Source organism: Panthera leo, chromosome B3, assembly GCF_018350215.1.
Source record: "Panthera leo isolate Ple1 chromosome B3, P.leo_Ple1_pat1.1, whole genome shotgun sequence".
Classification (NCBI taxonomy): Eukaryota; Metazoa; Chordata; class Mammalia; order Carnivora; family Felidae; genus Panthera; species Panthera leo.
In genome coordinates this window covers 74,213,000-74,231,075 of record NC_056684.1, presented here as the reverse complement: position 1 = coordinate 74,231,075, position 18,076 = coordinate 74,213,000, and the positions used below count along the sequence as shown (strand labels likewise).

Genomic DNA, 18,076 nt, shown 5'->3' with positions numbered 1-18,076 from the left:
CCTGCCAGGTCCTGGAGTCTCAGTCCCCATTCCCCAAGGCCCCTCCCTGCCTGATGCATCACCAAGTTCAGCCTCTCCTCTAGTCGGTTTCCATGTGTCTTCTTGCCAACCCTGTTTTCACTGTCTTCTCTTCGGTGGCCTATGGGCAGAGCAAGGACAACAGCAGGATGGAGGGAAGAGACCCCAAGAAATGGCCCCAACCTTCCTAAAGAACTTTCAGGAGAGCCTCCCAGAGATGTCTGACCTCCTCTTTGCCTTAGGGTTCCCTCAGTGGCATCCCTGGTGTTCCTCCAGTGCCAGGGTGGAGTTGGGATACACACAGGGCAGGTGCCTGGAGCCGGTCGGTCAGGATTTCTGGGAAGAATTCCAAGTTGGAGAATCCTGGACTCCAGCTGACCAGCCACCCCTCTCTGAGAGAAAAGGGGTAGTCTGCAGCCTGGGGAGAGGGCCTCACTTCCCACCTGAGCCTCAGAGTGAGGGCCCAAACCGTCCCCAAGCTGGGGGCAGAAAACAAGAAATTGCTCCTACTCTGACCCTCACTCCCCCCCCCCCCCCCCAGCCAATCCCAAGCTTGTAGGGACACAGGAAGCTGGGGGCAGTTCATTCATGCCAAGGGTTGTGAAGCAGCTGGAGGAAGAAGGAAGGACAGATGGGTGGGGGGGATCAGAGGATCTGGTAGAGCCGGCAGGTCAGGGGCTGGCTGGTGGAGCCAGTCTGAGGGCCTGGCTGCTGATGTCACCAGTCTGCAGCTTTGGATCCCAGGACCTCCCTGGGCAGGACCAGGCCCATGGGCCAGTTTCACAGGGCTGAGCCTGGCCTAGGCTGTACCAAACCCTGGCAGAGGCAGAGGTACCCGGGGTCTTATGAGAGCAGAGGCAGGCAATGTGAGCTTGGGAGCAGGGGGCCCGCTGCCTAGGGGCTTGGGTGACGGGACACTCTGCCCCACGGCTGTGGGGTCTTCTCACCCAGGAGAGGGGGCCCCTTGTGCTCCGGTCTGGCAGGAACCAGCCTGGAGTGGGGTCTGTCCATGGGGGCAGTCTCAGAAGGCCTTCCACTTTCACCACAGCTTTGAATCCTGACAGACCCCGGCCCCGCCCCGCTTTGGCTCGTTTCCACAGTTCCTCGAAAGGGGAAAGGGGATGCGGCCAGGTCTCCTTTCCCGCCCCTACCTCTGGAGACAGCCCCCAGAGGCCGGGCCTCTTCCCCAGAGTGAGGGGATGAAGCAATCAGGCTTCCCCTTCCCTGCAGCTTGGCTCCGCCCTCCCCCCTCATAAACCACTTACCTGCCCGTCCCACACCTTCCACTCGTGCCTCCTCGACCGTCCTGGGTCCCAGCGGTCCCAACCTGTCCCCGCCCGGCTGCCGGACTCAGCCCTGCTGTCGCCACCACCGCCGCCAGGTGAGGCTCCGGCAGGCCCCGGCAAGGTGGGGTGCGGGCCAGCCAGAGCCTGCCAGCCCAGGTCAGGCTGCCCCTGACGCCCAGGCTCCGCGCCCCAGGGACGTCGGGCTCCCGAACCCGCAGCGCCCGCCACTCCGCGTGGGTGTTTGACCTAACGTGGGAATGCCAAAGACCCCAAATCCTGCATATCCCCTGCCCATCTCCTACAAGGAGCCTTGGGTGGGGGATCTCTGCCAAGAATGGGTTCTAGAGGCAGGCAGCTTCGTGGACCTCTAGGCAGAGTAGCTGGCAGGTGGGAGGGAGCGGGTTTCGGGGATGGTCTGTGCCCTGGGTCCCGAGGCTGTGACAAGTGTCTACTCATTTCTGGGATGGGCCCTTAAGAGCAGGTTTCTCAGTGGGTCATTTAGTTTGGTGGATGTGGCTGTGGGGGTAAGAGGGGAAAGATTTCTCTGCAGTGTGGGAAGTTTCTCTAGGTGAGTCTGAAGGGAGTCTTTGGGGAGGGTCCCTGGATGGGTCTGGGGGAATCTCTGGGGCAAGATCAGATCATCTCAATCATCTGGTTGGGCTCTCCAACCAGCTCTCCAGATGGAGGGCTTCTGGGTGGGCCAGCTGGGGCGTTCTGAGTACAGGAGGTCTGAGTGGGGGATAAGAGCCTCCCTACCTCTTCCACACAGGCATGATGGACGGTCCTCGTTCAGATGTGGGCCGCTGGGGCGGGAACCCTTGGCAGCCCCCCACCACACCTTCTCCGGAGCCGGAGCCGGAGCCGGACAGACGATCTCGTCGAGGAGGCCGTTCCTTCTGGGCTCGCTGCTGCGGCTGCTGCTCATGCCGAAATGAAACAGATGCTGACTGGGGACCTGAGCCCCACGGAGACCGAGGGTCTGGCAGGGGTCGAGGGTCCAGCTCTGGGGGTCGAAGACCAGACTCCCGGGGCTCAGATTCCCGCCGGCCTGGCTCCCGGGCCAGTGGTGTGAACGCAGCTGGAGACGGCACCATCAGAGGTGAGGCTCTCCTAGCCACCTTATCTGAGAGCTGAAAGGCCTTAATGGGGCCTGAGACTCATCCTGACATCTCTGGGGGCCTGGGCTTCCCATGGGGCCTCGCTGACCCAGAGCTGTGGCCTTGCAGAGGGCATGCTGGTGGTGACCGGTGTGGATCTGCTGAGTTCACGCTCGGACCAGAATCGCCGAGAGCACCACACAGATGAGTTTGAGTACGACGAGCTGATTTTACGCCGTGGGCAGCCTTTCGACATGGTCCTCCACCTCTCTCGGCCCTATGAGTCCTCTGATCATGTTGCCCTGGAGCTGCTTATCGGTCAGTGGGGCCTGCAGTGGGGAGGGTGAAAGCCCAAGAATTGGGGAGTGCTGGCTAGCAGGGCCTCCAGCCCTGGCATTAGGATCAGAGGGACATCTTTAAGCTCCTACCCTCACCCCACTTCTCACCTCTGCCAGACAAGACAGGTGCAAGCACAGGAGTGTGTCTCAGGGAGGGTCTTGGTGTCCCATGTTCCTAAGCTCACCCTCTTCAGGGCTCCTGGGGCGTCTGTCTCAAAATATTTTCTCTTCAGGTGCTTGCTTCAGCTACTCCTTCATTGCTGCTGCCTCTGTGTGTCTTTCTTTCTGGGTCTGTTCTCCTTCCCCAGGGTGTGGCTGGCTCTCTCCTCTCTGTCCAACTCTGTCTCTCTGTCCCCATGACCCAGGGCAGGTGCCTTTCTCACCGCGTTGCTTAGTGGCCGTTGACTGCCCAGGCTGGTGATTATGCTGCTGCCGGGGGCGGGCGACTCCTCATACCCTTTGATTAAGGCCTAGCCGTGCCCACCCCAGCCTCTAATTTCCCAGGTACCCCCACCACTGCCACCAGGGATGTTCAAGGCTCTGGAAGCTTCAGCCCCAGGGGGGTAGGCAGGGTTGGCCTTCAGGATCTGGGCTGCCCTTTCACCAGGGGGTAGGGGCATCCGCACCCAGCCAGGGCAGCTCTGCCCCTCCAGCCCAGGCACTGGGACAGGCAGGCAGGCAGACGGTGACGGTGGCCTTGTCTCTTCTACCCACCTCTGAGTTCAGGGTCAGGGGAACAGGTTTGGGATGTTGGACTGCTCTGCCCTGGCATGTGGGCAAGCATTGGGTGGGGACAGAGCTGCTTTCAGAGTCTGTCACAGACTAAGGTGATGGCCCAACTCAGGGACACACACACACACACCGATGTGTGTCATACACATTCTGGGTTGGGCTGGGAGAAGTCCAAGGCTCTATCTCCCCTCAGAGAAGCCTCACCAGCTAATTGCTGCTTCTCCTGCTCCAGGAAACAGCCCCGAGGTGGGGAAGGGCACACACGTGATCATCCCAGTGGGGAAGGGGGGCAGCGGAGGCTGGAAAGCCCAGGTGACCAAGGCCAGTGGGCAGAATCTAGACCTACGTGTCCACACCTCCCCCAACGCCATCATCGGCAAGTTTCAATTCACGGTCCGCACACGTTCAGAGGCTGGCGAGTTCCAGTTGCCTTTTGACCCCCACAACGAGATCTACATCCTCTTCAATCCATGGTGTCCAGGTGAGCTGCTGGAGTCAGGAGCAGGGCGTGGACAGGAAGGAGCGGGGCTCAGAGCTCCCCTTCCTCAAACCTGGCTAGGTGCCTATGTGCCTAGTAGAAGCCGGCCTTCTATTGTTCAGGTGAGGGGACCTAGCTCCGGTGTAGAATGGTGGCCACCCAAGGTCACATTGCCTCACCTCTCCAGGGCCCTGGTTACAGCCACCTTCCTCCCACCATCTCTGTCACGCTCCCTCTGACCTTCCAGGGAGAAGTGCTGTCGGGCTAGGGGTGTCCCCACTCCTGGTCTGTGTACAGGAGTCCTCTAGAGTTGGCCCAGGGGCAGGTGGGGCCCAGGGAGAGGTCTAGAGGGGACCAGGCATATGTGTTTTGGGGACACAGAGGACATCGTGTACGTGGAGCATGAGGATTGGCGACAGGAGTACGTGCTTAATGAATCCGGGAGAATTTACTATGGGACTGAAGCGCAGATTGGCGAGCGGACCTGGAACTATGGGCAGGTATGGCTGGCCAGGGCCACGTGCACTTGGGGAAATAAGAGGCAGGTGGGGTGGGGTGAGGACGCGCGTGCTGACCTAAGGGTCACCTCTGCCCTCCCTCCCTCCAGTTTGACCATGGAGTGCTGGATGCCTGCCTGTACATCCTAGACAGGCGGGGCATGCCATATGGAGGCCGCGGGGACCCGGTCAGTGTCTCCCGGGTCATCTCTGCCATGGTGAGCACCCGCACGTCTCTGAGTGCTATGACGTGTCTGCTTCCTGCCTCCCACCTTCTCTGCCCCCTGCTCCTGCCCTTTCTGATTTCTCCAGGAACTCAGCCCTGTCCTGCCCTTGCAAAGGGTATTGTAGGAGGGGTCTCACTCCCTCTCTTCTCCTTGCCTGGCCCCACCCCACCCTTTCTGGCTTCTGTCCCAGCTCTTGTGGAATGTAGGGCCAAACCCAAAACTTGGCACACCCAGGATTCACATTACTGTGTCAGATCCGGCAGTGGGGGGGTAAGGAGTGGGGGGAGGCAGATGTCTTTGGGAGGCCTGGGTGGGGCTCAGGTTGGCTAGATTCTGAGGCATTTAGGGGTAAGGGGTGGTGGCAGGGGCAGGGCTGGGGACTACATGGAAGGCCCTGAGCCTCTCCCTCAACTCCACCCAACTCCATCCTTTCCTGGGCAGGTGAACTCCTTGGATGACAATGGGGTCCTGATTGGAAACTGGTCTGGTGATTACTCCCGAGGCACCAACCCATCAGCTTGGGTGGGCAGCGTGGAGATCCTACTCAGCTACCTACGCACCGGCTATTCCGTCCCCTATGGCCAGTGCTGGGTCTTCGCCGGTGTGACCACAACAGGTAGTGGAGGGACTGGGACAGGAGCTGCCTGGGCCCTACAAGGAAGAGGGAAGGAAACCAGAACCCCACCCAGCAGTGGCTACAGTGCAGAGACAGGTGGGGGGTGGATGGTAGTCTGACCTTAATTATCATTAATTAGTGTTAACTACCTAGGGAGGCCTAGGGGAGAGGAGGGAGAAGCACTGGGCAGGGACAAGGCCAGGCAGGTGGCCTGGCTTCCCCTAACCCCCAATGCTCCCTGGCCCAAAGGCCTCCTGAGCCCTGACCCAGCTTGGCAACCCAGTAGCCCTTGTCCCCCTGCTATTCCTCACGTGATACCTCACCTGCCCACCACCCCACTCCTGCCGGGGCCCTGACCTCTAACCCTGGCTCCTCCATAGTGCTGCGTTGCTTGGGCCTGGCTACCCGCACTGTCACCAATTTCAACTCGGCACATGACACAGACACATCCCTCACCATGGACATCTACTTTGACGAGAATATGAAGCCTCTCGAGCACCTGAACCATGATTCTGTTTGGTGAGGCTGGGGCCAGGGCTGGGCTGCCCATCCTTGGTGACCAAGACTTGGACACTGAGGGCACAGGGAGGCCCTGGGCAGGCTGCTCAGACCCAGCCCTCCCTCCGTGTCCATCCAGGAACTTCCACGTGTGGAACGACTGCTGGATGAAGAGACCAGATCTGCCCTCTGGCTTTGGTGGGTGGCAGGTGGTGGATGCCACACCCCAGGAAACCAGCAGCGGTGAGATGGGCCCCACCTGGCTCCTGTGCCCCCCTTGGCCCCATCCCCATCTCCCAACCTGGGTAACAAGCCCCAAGTGTCAGCACCATCTGGGCGGTAGAACCTGGCCCTTTAACCCCCATGCTTCTTTTCTTCTTCTTTTTTTTTTAGAGATGTTACACATTCAGTTTATTTTCTTGAAGTTTATTATAGACCCCAGTGTTTCTTTAAACAGGCTCACCGATGGGATCACTGTCCAGCCTTTCACTATTTTTACCTTTCCGCATAACTCTCTATTTGCCTAAATCTTCTTTATTTACGATGACTAATATATTCAGATGGCTCAAAAGGCAAAAGAGGTAGGAAAATTTGGCGAGAGCTTTTCCTCCCTAGCACACCTGCTCTTCTCCTTTGCTCTTTTACTTACACATCCTGGGGGTAATTAATCGAAGGACCATTTTATTTATCTTTTTTAAGTTAAAAAAGGTCATTATCATAAGTAGTACATGTTTGGAAGTTGGGGGGAAGTACAGAATTGAATAAGATAAAATATAAAATTTCCCTATTCTCTCTCAGGATGTTTCTGGTTTTATTTCTTTCTTTCTTTTTTTTAAATATTTATTTATTTATTTATTTATATGTTTATTTTGGGGGGAGAGAGAGACAGAGTGTGAGTGGGGGACGGACAAGAGAGAGGGGACACAGAATCCAAAGCAGGCTCCAGGCTCTGAGCTGTCAGCACAGAGCCCAACCTGGGGCTTGAACCCACAAATTGGGGGATCATGAATGACCTGAGCTGAAATTGGACGCATAACTGACTAAGCCACCCAAGTGCCCCTAAATGCTTATTTATTTTTGAGAGAGAGAGAGAGAGAGAGAGAGAGAGAGAGAGAGAAGCAGGGGAGGGGCAGGGAGAGAGGGAGAGAGAGTCCCAAGCAGGCTCTGCTCTATCAGCACAGAGCCTGACACAGGGCTCAAAACTCACAAACAGTGAGATCATGACCTGAGCTGAAATCAAGAGTCAGACACTTAATTGACTGAGCCACCTAGATGTCCCCGTTTTTGTTTTGTTTGAGTAAATGTCTAGGTCCCACCCCAGACCTGACATTTCAGACATTCCAGGGATAGATGTACATATTTTTTTGTTTATTTATTTATTTTGAGAGAGAGAGAGTATGAGCAGGGGAAGGGCAGAGAGAGAGAGAGAGAGAGAGAGAGAGAGAATCCCAAGCAGGCTCCACACTGTCAGCACAGAGCTCAATGCAGGGCTTGAACTCATGAACCGGAAGATTATGACCTGTGCCAAACTCAAGAGTTGGACACTTAACTGAGTGAGCCACACCCAGGCGCCCCTAGATCTACATTTTTGAAAGCTCCCTTGGTGACGCTGAAGATGAGCTGGGTTTAGGACCACTGCAGGCCCTTGTGGGACACATGAGAAGGGGTGGCCCAGAGAGGTGGAGTGACTTTCTCCAGGGCACGGGGCATCAGGTCAGCAGCAGGGTCTCACCAGGCCTTGACTCCCTTTATGCATTCTGACTTTCACCAAGTTCTTCTCTTGTCTGTTCTGTTGCTCGTTATGAGTTGTGTGTACAGGATGGAAAATGCCAGAGTTCGGATAGGTCGGAGGAAGAAACTAGGAACCATAACCGAGCCCTAAGAGATCATCACTGATGGCATGACCTGCTGATGTCTTTTCCACAGCAAACACATTCCCTCGAACACCAGACCTGCTGTACGCGCTGTTCTCAAACAGCCGTCCGCTTCCACCTTTACATTCCAGCACCAGGCAGCTGGGCCTGCCCCTCCTGCTGCCTTCCTCCCCACCTCTCCCTTCCTCACCCCACGCCAGATAACCCTTGCCTCACCTGCATTCCTCCCTCTCAATCATCTCTGTGAACGGTGCCCCCTGCCTTGTGCAGCCAGGCACTGCCCATGATGCTGGAACAGCCTGGCCCAGGATACTGGGGGATCTGAGCTCCTGTCCCCACTCTGGGAAGTAACGGGGTGGACAGCAGGCAGGGGTTCCGAGGCCAGCCAGACCCAGGTCTAATTCTAGCTTGATCACTTCTCTATAATATGGGGATAATATATACCAGATGGGGTTGTTGGGGGAATTAAGTGAGATCATCATATATCAGAGAGGATAGCAGCATGCCTGGAACAGAGTAGCTCTTCAGTAAATAGTAGCTTCTTCCATTCTTTCTTTGTCTGACTGTCTTGCAGATCTTGACATCTATTTGGTTTCCTTGAGCCTATGTCCCTATCTGTAAAAGGAAACCACAGTTAGGTGTTTTCTAAGAATCTTTCCTGTTGGGTGGCCCTCACTTCCTGTTTTGTGCCCTCTCTTGTCAAGCCTTTTCCTTGTCAGCCCATCTCCTCCAGAAAACCCTCCAAGCATGCCAAGAGAAGAATCTATTTCCCACCAGCTCCCCTCTCACCTCCCCACAGAGAGGACACACTGCAGGCTGTAGAGCTGAGGGTTTGTTCTGGATCTTTCTGGAATGGTGGCTGCTTTCCCAGCCAGCAAACAGAGTCACCCTGGGGTCTGGGTTTGTCTTGATGCAGGATGGGTTTCCTGACTTCTAGGGGTCACAGTCGATATCCAGCTTCGCCCAGTAGTGGAAAGATGTGTTGATAACTTGGTTATCAAGGCCGGCTTGTCCCACGTTTGGCCTCACCCTTGTTGACTGAAGCCAAGTGGAACTGTGCTTTCCTTTGTGTTCCTTCCCTGGGTTGGACCAGGTGGCAGCTGACCTAAGGCACCAGGGTCTGGGTGGGTGGGCCTCTCCCTAGGATCAGAGGATCCCCTCAGCCTCCTGGGATCTCTCACCTCTGTCCTGGTCCCCTAGGCATCTTCTGCTGCGGCCCCTGCTCTGTGGAGTCCATCAAGAATGGCCTGGTATACATGAAATACGACACGCCCTTCATTTTTGCCGAGGTGAGGACTGTGTTCCAGGTGTCTTCTTGGGTGGTCTGGAGAGACCAGAGCACAGCTGTCAGGCCTCGGTTCTCTGGTCCTGACTTCACCGCTGACCGAGTAGCTGTGTGACCTTGGGAAAGTCACTCATTTAGAGTCTAGGTTTCCTCAACTGTAAAAGGGTGATAATAATGGCCGCTGTGCTTCCTGTACTCAGGATCAAAAGAAATAATGGGTATGAATCTGCTTTATAAGTCATAAAGTCCGTGAATGAGCATAAGGGATTACTGTTATTAATGCCAAAATGCACTGCAAGGAGCCTCCCAACTTCTTCCCTTCTCTCTGGCCTCATCTGGCTCAGCTTGGAAAGTCTCCCAGGTTGGCTGTGCCAGGAAGTTCCTAACCCTCGGATCCAGCCCTCCCTGCAGCTCCTAGGTTCAGGGGAAGGCAGCGGGTGGGGGATGGGGGGGGGGTCACTGGGGGGGGAGGGGGGAGCAGGGGGTCAGGCCCAGCCTCAGACCCTCTGGTTATCTCATTCTTGGCTCACACCCCCCACAATCCCCCAACAGGTCAACAGTGACAAAGTTTACTGGCAGCGACAGGATGATGGCAGCTTTAAGATCGTGTATGTGGAAGAGAAGGCCATTGGTACGCTCATCATAACAAAGGCCATTGGATCCAACATGCGAGATGATGTCACCCACATTTATAAACACCCAGAAGGTACCGTTCCCTGAACCTGGCCAGCTCTGGCCCACACCAAGGGTTCCCACTGAGCACTTGCCTGCTCCGGCAGTGGCTGTAACCTCACCCTTACCCTCAACCCCCAGGCTCGGAAGCAGAGCGGAAGGCAGTGGAGACAGCAGCCTCCCACGGCAGCAAACCCAACGTGTACTCCACGCGTGACTCAGCAGAGGATGTGGCGATGCAGGTGGAGGCACAGGACGCGGTGATGGGGCAGGACCTGACTGTCTGCGTGGTGCTGACCAATCGCAGCAGCAGCCGCCGCACCGTGAAGCTGCACCTCTACCTCTCAGTCACCTTCTACACCGGTGTCACTGGGTCTGTCTTCAAGGAGAGCAAGAAAGAAGTGGTGCTGGCGCCAGGGGCCTGTGAGTGCTCCTTTCCCGCCCTGCCCCGCTGATGGCCAGGCACCCCGGGCTGTGGACATGGAGGCCCCAGGAGGCCGTGTCTGGGCGAGCGGGCCTAGGTGACACCTTGCCTCTTCTCCCCAGCGGACCGCGTGTCCATGCCCGTGGCCTACAAGGAATACCGGCCCCACCTTGTAGATCAGGGGTCCATGCTGCTCAACGTCTCGGGCCACGTCAAGGAGAACGGGCAGGTGCTGGCCAAGCAGCACACCTTCCGTCTGCGCACCCCTGACCTTTCCCTCACCGTGAGTGCAGCCTGCTGGGCTGGGCACGAAGGATGCCCTGGGGCTAAGGGAAGTCGGAGGGGGAGGGGAGAGGACGCTAAGCCTGGCCACCAGTTCCGGAGAAGGTCAGGGACTGGCTGTGGGCTCTTGGGCCCCAATGTCCTCCCCTGTAAAATCAGATCTCCTATTCCCGATCCTGCAGATGCTTCAGTGGGGGAGTGGGTGGGAGTTTCTTCTCTGGCATCCACGGAGCCCCATTCTTCTCCGGGGTGCCCATGTGGGACTTGGGGGGAGGTTTTGATTCTGGAATTTTCCCCTCTGGTGGAGTGTATGATTCCCTTGTATTTGGCCAGGGTCTCTGATGCGGAGGGGGGTGTCTCTTTTTCTCTTAGTTGTTGGGGGCAGCTGTGGTTGGTCAGGAGTGCGAAGTACAGATTGTCTTCAAGAACCCGCTGCCTATAACCCTCACCAATGTCGTCTTCCGGCTTGAGGGCTCCGGGCTACAGAGACCCAAGATCCTCAATGTGGGGTGAGTCTGGCCTCTCCCCGCCCCCACCCCTGCCCTTTTCTGCTCTCCCAGACTGCCAGGGGTCCCACGTTGCTTCCTGTCTTGGGTCAGGACAGTAGTCAGTCAGGACCCAACACAGCAGCCTGGAGCCAGCCAGCAAGGCCTTCTAACTTAGTTCAGTGGGAGCAGCATTTAAGACCTGCCATGTGCCTAGTGCGGGCCTGTCCTTCCTCACTGTCCCGCTGCGGAACCAACACTTCACCTAGGAATCCATAGCAGCTCATCACTGACATGCACCCGCCACTCAGGAGTTGACCAGGCACTTGAGGATTATTATCCCATTTGCAGACCACAAAAAACCCTTTAAAGTACATTAGAGAGCATCGTATGATTAAAAGGAAAGCTTTGGGATCCTGAAAACTTAGGCTCAAGTCTCAGCTCCAACATTCACTAGCTATGTGCCCTTGGGCAAGTGACTTATCTCCTTTAAGCCTGTTTTCTCAGCTGGAAAGTGGGGATAGCAACCATCCCTGGCTCCAAGGGCGGTTGTGAGAATTCGGTGAGCTATGCACATAAAGCATCTAGTGTTGGGCTTGGCACAACATGAGCCTCTGTTGGTAGTTCTTACTTTGATTATTGCTACCGTCACCTCCGCTTTATGACAGGGAACCTGGTGGCCGTGTCTCATGAGGTCTCCCAGCCCGTAAGGGGCAGACTCTGCTCTTCCCACCATGGCCCACCCAACACGCAGGCTCTCAGGCCTGTGGCTTCGTTTGTGCCAGGAGGGCTCGAGCAGCGGTTCCCAAGGAGAGGGCCCTGTCCCGTAGGTCCTCTGCCAGCCCACCTGAGCCTCACCCCGGCCTCAGAGAGGCTCTGCACCCAGGGAGGGCACACCCAGCGCTTGTGTGCCTAGGCCTGGGCTGTCATCTCTGACACAGAGCCACACATGCTGCTGTGACCCTCCCTGGAATAGCACAGAGGGAAAGCAGAGAAGGCCAGAGGCTGGCTGACCTTTAAGATCAGACTTCTGGTGACAGGGGCAGGTGTTTTCCTCTTTTGACAAAGAGTGCCTGAGGGAAAGGGATGGCCCCTGTGGAGGGGTTGGGTGGGGGAAGCAGAGGGTCCCTGCCCGCCCTGCCCCTTCCTTCCCCGGACATATAGCAGGCTCCGCCTGGTGGTGGCCCCTGCTTTTGCCAATAGGTCAAAGCTGAAAGGTTGCTATCCTGAGCCTTGCCCCACCTTGACCCCGCATGATGTGATATGCCACAAAGGAGTGCCTTCCCCATTTCACCTTGCAAGAGTGTCCAGCAGCTTAGACTGTGCAGCTTGGGGCTCCCAGTGAGCTCACTCTGTGGCCATCTCTCACCTGCAGATGACGAGGGTTTCCCCTGTTCAGAGGGCTCCCCAGAGCTGGACTGTCCTCAGCAACTCCACCACATCTTTGATTCTTGCCCCTGCCTGGGAGTAAAAAGAGGACCCCTGTGCTGAGCATGGGGAGATCCAGCCCCGCTCTGTAGCTGTGGGGCTTGTGTGACACCCCACCCCCCACCTCAAAGGCCCTAGTCTTCTCTCCAGTAAATGAGAAGGTTGGATGATGGTTTCTCAAGGGAGGTCCTCCTTAGGCATTCTGTGGCTCTTCTCTGCTGCAAGCCCAGGCGGGGGTCTACAGAGCAATTGAGAAGGGGGAAGTCCCTGGGCTGTTGGTTCAGATACATTAGATTCCAAGACAGATATTACTTTGCTCTCGTTTGCACATCAAAGGCTGTGGTATGGAAACCCCATTAAGCATAGGTGTGCCACCCAGTGGGGTGACTGGCCACTTAATAAACATTCCAAACTTACTCCTCCAGATGGCTGTTGTCACTCACCACCAAGCCAGTCACCAGGGGAGGCTGAAGTCTATTCCAAACCCTTCTGGGGAATTTGCTCCACAGCCTGAATCATATTCTCTAGAATGTCCTTAAGGGTGGACTTCTGGGGTAGACTTGACTTTGGAGAAACAGCCTGAAGCCATTTAAAGCTAAGACTAATTAAGAAGGTAGGTGGAAAAGGTGGGTAGTGTGCCCTTTTCCATCAGAAATGAGGTTCGGCTGTGAGGGAGGAACAGGATGCACCCGGCGCGTGTCAGGGAGAGGGAGAGAGAGACAGACGTGGTGTACGTGTGGTTTTCCGGGGCTCTGAAGACAAATCTGAGAGGAGTTTTTAAATTCGTTTCAAGTCTTGATAACGTGATTGAACCAATCCATAAGGGAAGCACGATGCTCATTTGGATGTCTAATTTCTGGTGTCCTTGTCAGAGAGCCGGTTTCATTACCTGCACTGTTTCAGGCCCATTCCAGCTGTAGCAGCTGATGCGCTCAACTTCAACCAGCAAACCTGGGTGTGTCAGGTCTTGCCTGACACTGAGGCGGGGGCTGGGAGAGATCTTGACATTCCTAGCTGGAAGCTGAAAAGCAATTTCTCTTAGAAATAACGTTTACAAGTAAAGGCTGTATTCCGATCTAGTACAGTTCAATTCTAGTATGAATTAAGTACAGTGTTGAAGGCTGACCTGAGCCTAAACAGCTTGAAGTTTGTATCTCTGGAAAAATGGGCATGAGTTAAAAATGCGAATTTGTAACTGGCCACAGTATAGCCTACCTGTTAAGTTATAGACTTAATGTCTAGTTATATATTATAGTAAGTCTAGAAATTAGGTCTGTAACTTAATGGGGAGACCATCTATATCTCCCTGCCTTCCACTTATTCCCTCCTTTGTGGAGCTTAGAGTCACCTTCAAGGCCATCTGATTCCACCCCCTCATTTTATATTCATTCCCATTTTACAGACCAAAAAGTGAGAATCAGAAGTTTAATAATTTGTCCTAAACCACACAGCTAACAGCGGTAGAAGAAAGAGTCCAATGTGGTCCAGGGCAGCCCTTTGGAAGCAGGCTCCAAGCTAAATGTTTTGCCCCAAGGAGAGCCCATCTTTGAAGTTGGGGTGTTGGCTCTTTCCCTTAGAAGACTGAGATGTCTGCACAAAGTCCGGCTCCAGAGTGGATCCCCCAAGGCAGGCTTGGATTGAAGAGGGGGCCAGAGGCAAGGGTTCAGGCAGAGGCAGAAAAGGACGGATGCTAACAGGCACAAGCAGGTGTGATAGAAATGCAATCGTGTTCAGTGTATACAGCACACAGGCCGATTACTGCAGGAGCTCAGAACAGGACAAGGTTCACTTCCCTGAGGGCAGGAGGTGCTCAAGGGGTGGTGTGAGCTGGGCCTGGAGCCAGCCCAGGAGCAAAGCATGAAAACAGAGGTGAGTTCGGGGAGGGGAAGGAGCTCATTGTTGGGGCTGGTGGGCAGGAGGAATGGTGGGGGATGATGAGGCCTTGCAGGCGGGGCTGAGTCAGAGTGAGCCTGCGTGTCGGGTTAGGGAGCTGCCGTCTCATCCCAGAAGCACCGAGGAAGCCAAACCCTTGACGGATTCAGTTCACCTCCAGGTGACTAGAAACTAGAGTGGGAAAATAAGATAGGACATTAGGAGGCAAGGAGGCCAGTTGGAAGGCTAGTGAAATTGCGATTCCCAGAGGGAGGGTCTGGGACTAAATTTCCAGAGGTCCATGGAGAAGGGGGGAAATGAAGACACCATAGTATGTATGTGTGCACATGTACACATGTATCTCTCTCTCTCTCTCTCTCTCTCACACACACACACACACACACACACACACACACACACACACTTGTCCCTTTAAAGATGTCAATTGTCTATTCTTGGGAAGGACTTTCCTTTTTCTCTGAGATAACATCTTTCCAGTGTTTGCAGGTATTAAAGATGCTCCTTCCTCTTTGGTAAGATGATTATATTGCAGAGGCTGACTAATTATCTTCCACTTTCTTTCTTGGCCAAACTGAAATTATTTGGCAATACTGCGTTGAGCCCCGAAGTCTCATTTTAAAGTTTCCTTGGTCCTGGAACCCCCAGATGAGATGGGGTGGCTGGTCTGGTTAGGGCAGGAGCATTGGTGATGGAGAGGTGGGGGACACAACACGCAGTCTTTGTCCAGGTGTTTGTGGGGGTGGGGAGGGAGGGATGGATCCCTGGATGACAGATGACGGGAAGATTTCCAGCTCAGGCAGCTCGGTGGGTGGCCACTGACCTGGCTATGCAGAGGCGAGGGCAAGGAGGCCTTGGGGCTCAGGCTTCGTCCTGGCCGCTGGTGTGGAGATTCCAGCTGAATCCAGAAATGCCCGAAGGGCTCCACCTTCTGCTCCTTCCTTCCTGGCAGCCCCATCAGTCCTTCCTCCCCACTCCACCCCCAGTCACCCCAGGTCCATGACTCTATCTCTGCCCATAGGGACATTGGGGGCAACGAGACAGTGACGCTGCACCAGAAGTTTGTGCCTGTGCGACCAGGCCCCCGCCAGCTCATCGCCAGCTTGGACAGCCCCCAGCTCTCCCAGGTGCATGGTGTCATCCAGGTGGACGTGGCTCCGGCCCCTGGGAGCGGAGGCTTCTTCTCAGATGCTGGAGGCGACAGTCACTCAGGGGAGACCATCCCTATGGCATCTCGAGGTGGAGCTTAACCCCTGGCCAGGAGCAATGGGACTGGAGTCAGAGGAGCAAGGACATTGCCTCACAGGGACCCAGCACAGAGCTGCTCTCCATAGGTTCAGGTGGGGAGGCCGGGGCACCTGGGGAGGGGGCCGCTCTTCACTTGCACTGGGCAGCACAGATGCTAATAAACTGTTTTTTAATGAACCGTTTTTAATGAAACCGTTCTGTCCATCTACCAGTTCGTCTGTCCCTGCTGCCAGCGCAGCAGCTCTTGAGATAGGGCCTGCTTGGCGTCAGGACGACCTTGAACATTTGACTGGTCTTTCCCCACTCCAGGATGCTTCTAACTGACCAAAAACCCTTCTGAAGCCCCCCGGAGTGAGGCGGGACTGCCTCCCTTCCATGGCACCCACGGTGGGTGAGAAGGATCGAAGTGTCCTCTTGTAGGCACACGTTTGAGATAGAACTAGGCTGGAGTCCTCTCTGAGCAGCAAAAACCACTTTCCAATATTTGTTTTCAAATGTGTTTGGCTAAGAATATTTATAAAAGCAACACATGTTCAATGTTGAAAATTCAGAAGACACGGAAAACTGTAAAGGAGAAAAGAACAATAAGCTTCAACTACCACCAGGTACAGAAAACAGCCGTTAACATTGTGTTTCGTATGCCAATCCCCCTCACCCCCCACACGGTGTAACCTGTGGTGAGCATTTTCTCACAGCATTAAATAATCTTTGAAACCATCATGTTTACAGACTGGACAGTAGTCTTGACTTCCAGGCCATCCTCCTGGTCCTCCTGAAGCCCCTGCTCAGCCTTGGGGTGTCAGAGTGACTCAGGCCTCCAGCCAGGCGCTCCCCCAACCAGCTACACTCTGCCTAGGTGAGTCCTGCCAGTCACGTGGTCTTAAGGACCATTGGCTCCCCAAATTGCATCTGTTTTCCTTGAACTTTAAACTCCCTTATCTATTGCCTTCTTAGTGAGTCTGCTGGAGACTCACAGATGCCCCTCATGTACTGTCTGAGATCAAACTCCTGACCTCCTCCAGCATATCCCATGGCCTCCCCATATCAGTAAATGGCAACTCCATCTTTCCAAGTTTCATGGGCCCCAAAGCATGAAGTCACTCTTGGCTTCTTTCCTTCTCTCATATCCCACTTCTGGTCTATCAGCCAGTCTTTTAATGTTATTCTCTCTGTCTCTCTCCTTTTTTTTTAATGTTTACTTATATGTGAGAGAAAGAGAGCACGAGCAGAGGAGGGGCAGAGAGAGGGAGACACAGAATCCAAAGCAGGCTCCAGGCTCTGAGCTGTCAGCACAGAGCCCGATGTGGGGCTCAAACTCACCAACCGTGAGATCGTGACCCGAGCTGAAGCCGGACGCTTGACCAACTGAGCCACCCAGGTGCCTCTCCCAGCAAGTCTTGATGGTCTGTCTCCCATATACAGATGTCCAGAGTCTGACCACCCATCACCTCTTCAGCTCCCAGAACTCCCTTCATCTCCTACCTGGATTGTTGCCCCAGTCTCCTAATCATTTCCCCCACTTCCGTTCGTGCCCTCTGATACTCTGCTGTGCAGAATGGGTGGGTGAATCCAATCGTGTCAGTCCTTTGCTCAAAACCTTTGCGGGGGCGGGGGGTGGCACCTGGGTAGCTCAGTCAGTTAAGCGTCTGACTCTTGATTTCAGCTCAGGTCATGATCTCAAGGTTTGTGAGACCCATCCCCGTGTTGGGCTCTGTGCTAACAGCGTAGAGCCTGCTTGGAATTCTATCTCCCTCTCTCTGCCCCTCTCCCCCACTGATACTCTCTCTCAAAATAAATAAACATTAAAAACAAACAAATAAAACCCAACAACCTTCTACGGGCCTGGCCCCTGACTTTCCTTCTGGAAGAACACTGCCCCCAGGTTGCAAGCCCAGTCCCCTCCTGTTATTCAGGCCTCAGCTCACAGGTCCATCTCCTCAGGGAGCTCTTCCCTGACCTTCAATCTAATTTGTTTTCCTGCCCCCTGGTCTCTTTAGCGTATCACCCAATTTTTTTTTATTTTATTTATTTTTTTTTTATTTTTTTTTATTTTTTTTTATTTTTTAATATATGAAATTTACTGTCAAATTGGTTTCCATACAACACCCAGTGCTCATCCCAAAAGGTGCCCTCCTCAATACCCATCACCCACCCTGCCCTCCCTCCCACCCCCCATCAACCCTCAGTTTGTTCTCAGTTTTTAACAGTCTCTAATGCTTTGGCTCTCTCCCACTCTAACCTCTTTTTTTTTTTCCTTCCCCTCCCCCATGGGTTTCTGTTATGTTTCTCAGGATCCACATAAGAGTGAAACTATATGGTATCTGTCTTTCTCTGTATGGCTTATTTCACTTAGCATCACACTCTCCAGTTCCATCCATGTTGCTACAAAAGGCCATATTTCATTTTTTCTCATTGCCACGTAGTATTCCATTGGCGTATCACCCAATTTTATTTCATGTCCTGCCAAGCACTTCTTGGCATTAGCATGTTTGTTTATTTATTAAATTATCTCTTTTCTCTGAAATGTGAGTTTAGTAAGAACTGAGACTTTATCTGTCTGGTTCACACCCCTGTCCCAGGACTTGTAACAGGGCCAATCACAGGACTGCACAAGAGATATTTGCTCCTTGCCATTTAAAAGCAACAACTTGCCATTAATAATAATAAATATAATAATAATAATAATAATAAAAGGGGGCGC

At 54.4% G+C, this 18,076-nt stretch overlaps 1 protein-coding gene across 4 annotated transcripts; it reads left to right on the top strand.

Annotated features, from left to right (window-relative positions):
• Positions 1-567: 567 nt before the first annotated feature.
• Positions 568-16,501, top strand: TGM1 (transglutaminase 1). 4 transcript variants are annotated; one of them, XR_006203733.1, is made up of 16 exons: positions 568-1,399; positions 2,074-2,403; positions 2,531-2,719; positions 3,704-3,952; positions 4,331-4,449; positions 4,557-4,664; positions 5,115-5,289; positions 5,670-5,808; positions 5,927-6,030; positions 8,862-8,950; positions 9,499-9,652; positions 9,760-10,041; positions 10,165-10,325; positions 10,697-10,833; positions 15,149-15,980; positions 16,105-16,501. XR_006203733.1 is itself a non-coding variant. In XM_042942840.1 (15 exons), the coding sequence occupies exons 2-15, from the start codon at positions 2,076-2,078 to the stop codon at positions 15,375-15,377; spliced, it is 2,463 nt and encodes an 820-aa protein (XP_042798774.1). In that variant the 5' UTR covers positions 568-1,399; positions 2,074-2,075; the 3' UTR covers positions 15,378-16,501. The 4 variants fall into 4 exon arrangements, 2 of the variants coding, with proteins under 2 accessions (XP_042798774.1, XP_042798775.1); XR_006203734.1 differs by lacking the exon at positions 16,105-16,501 and adding an exon at positions 12,663-12,850 and having other exon boundaries at positions 15,149-15,225; XM_042942840.1 differs by having other exon boundaries at positions 15,149-16,501.
• The last annotated feature ends 1,575 nt before the right edge of the window (positions 16,502-18,076 follow it).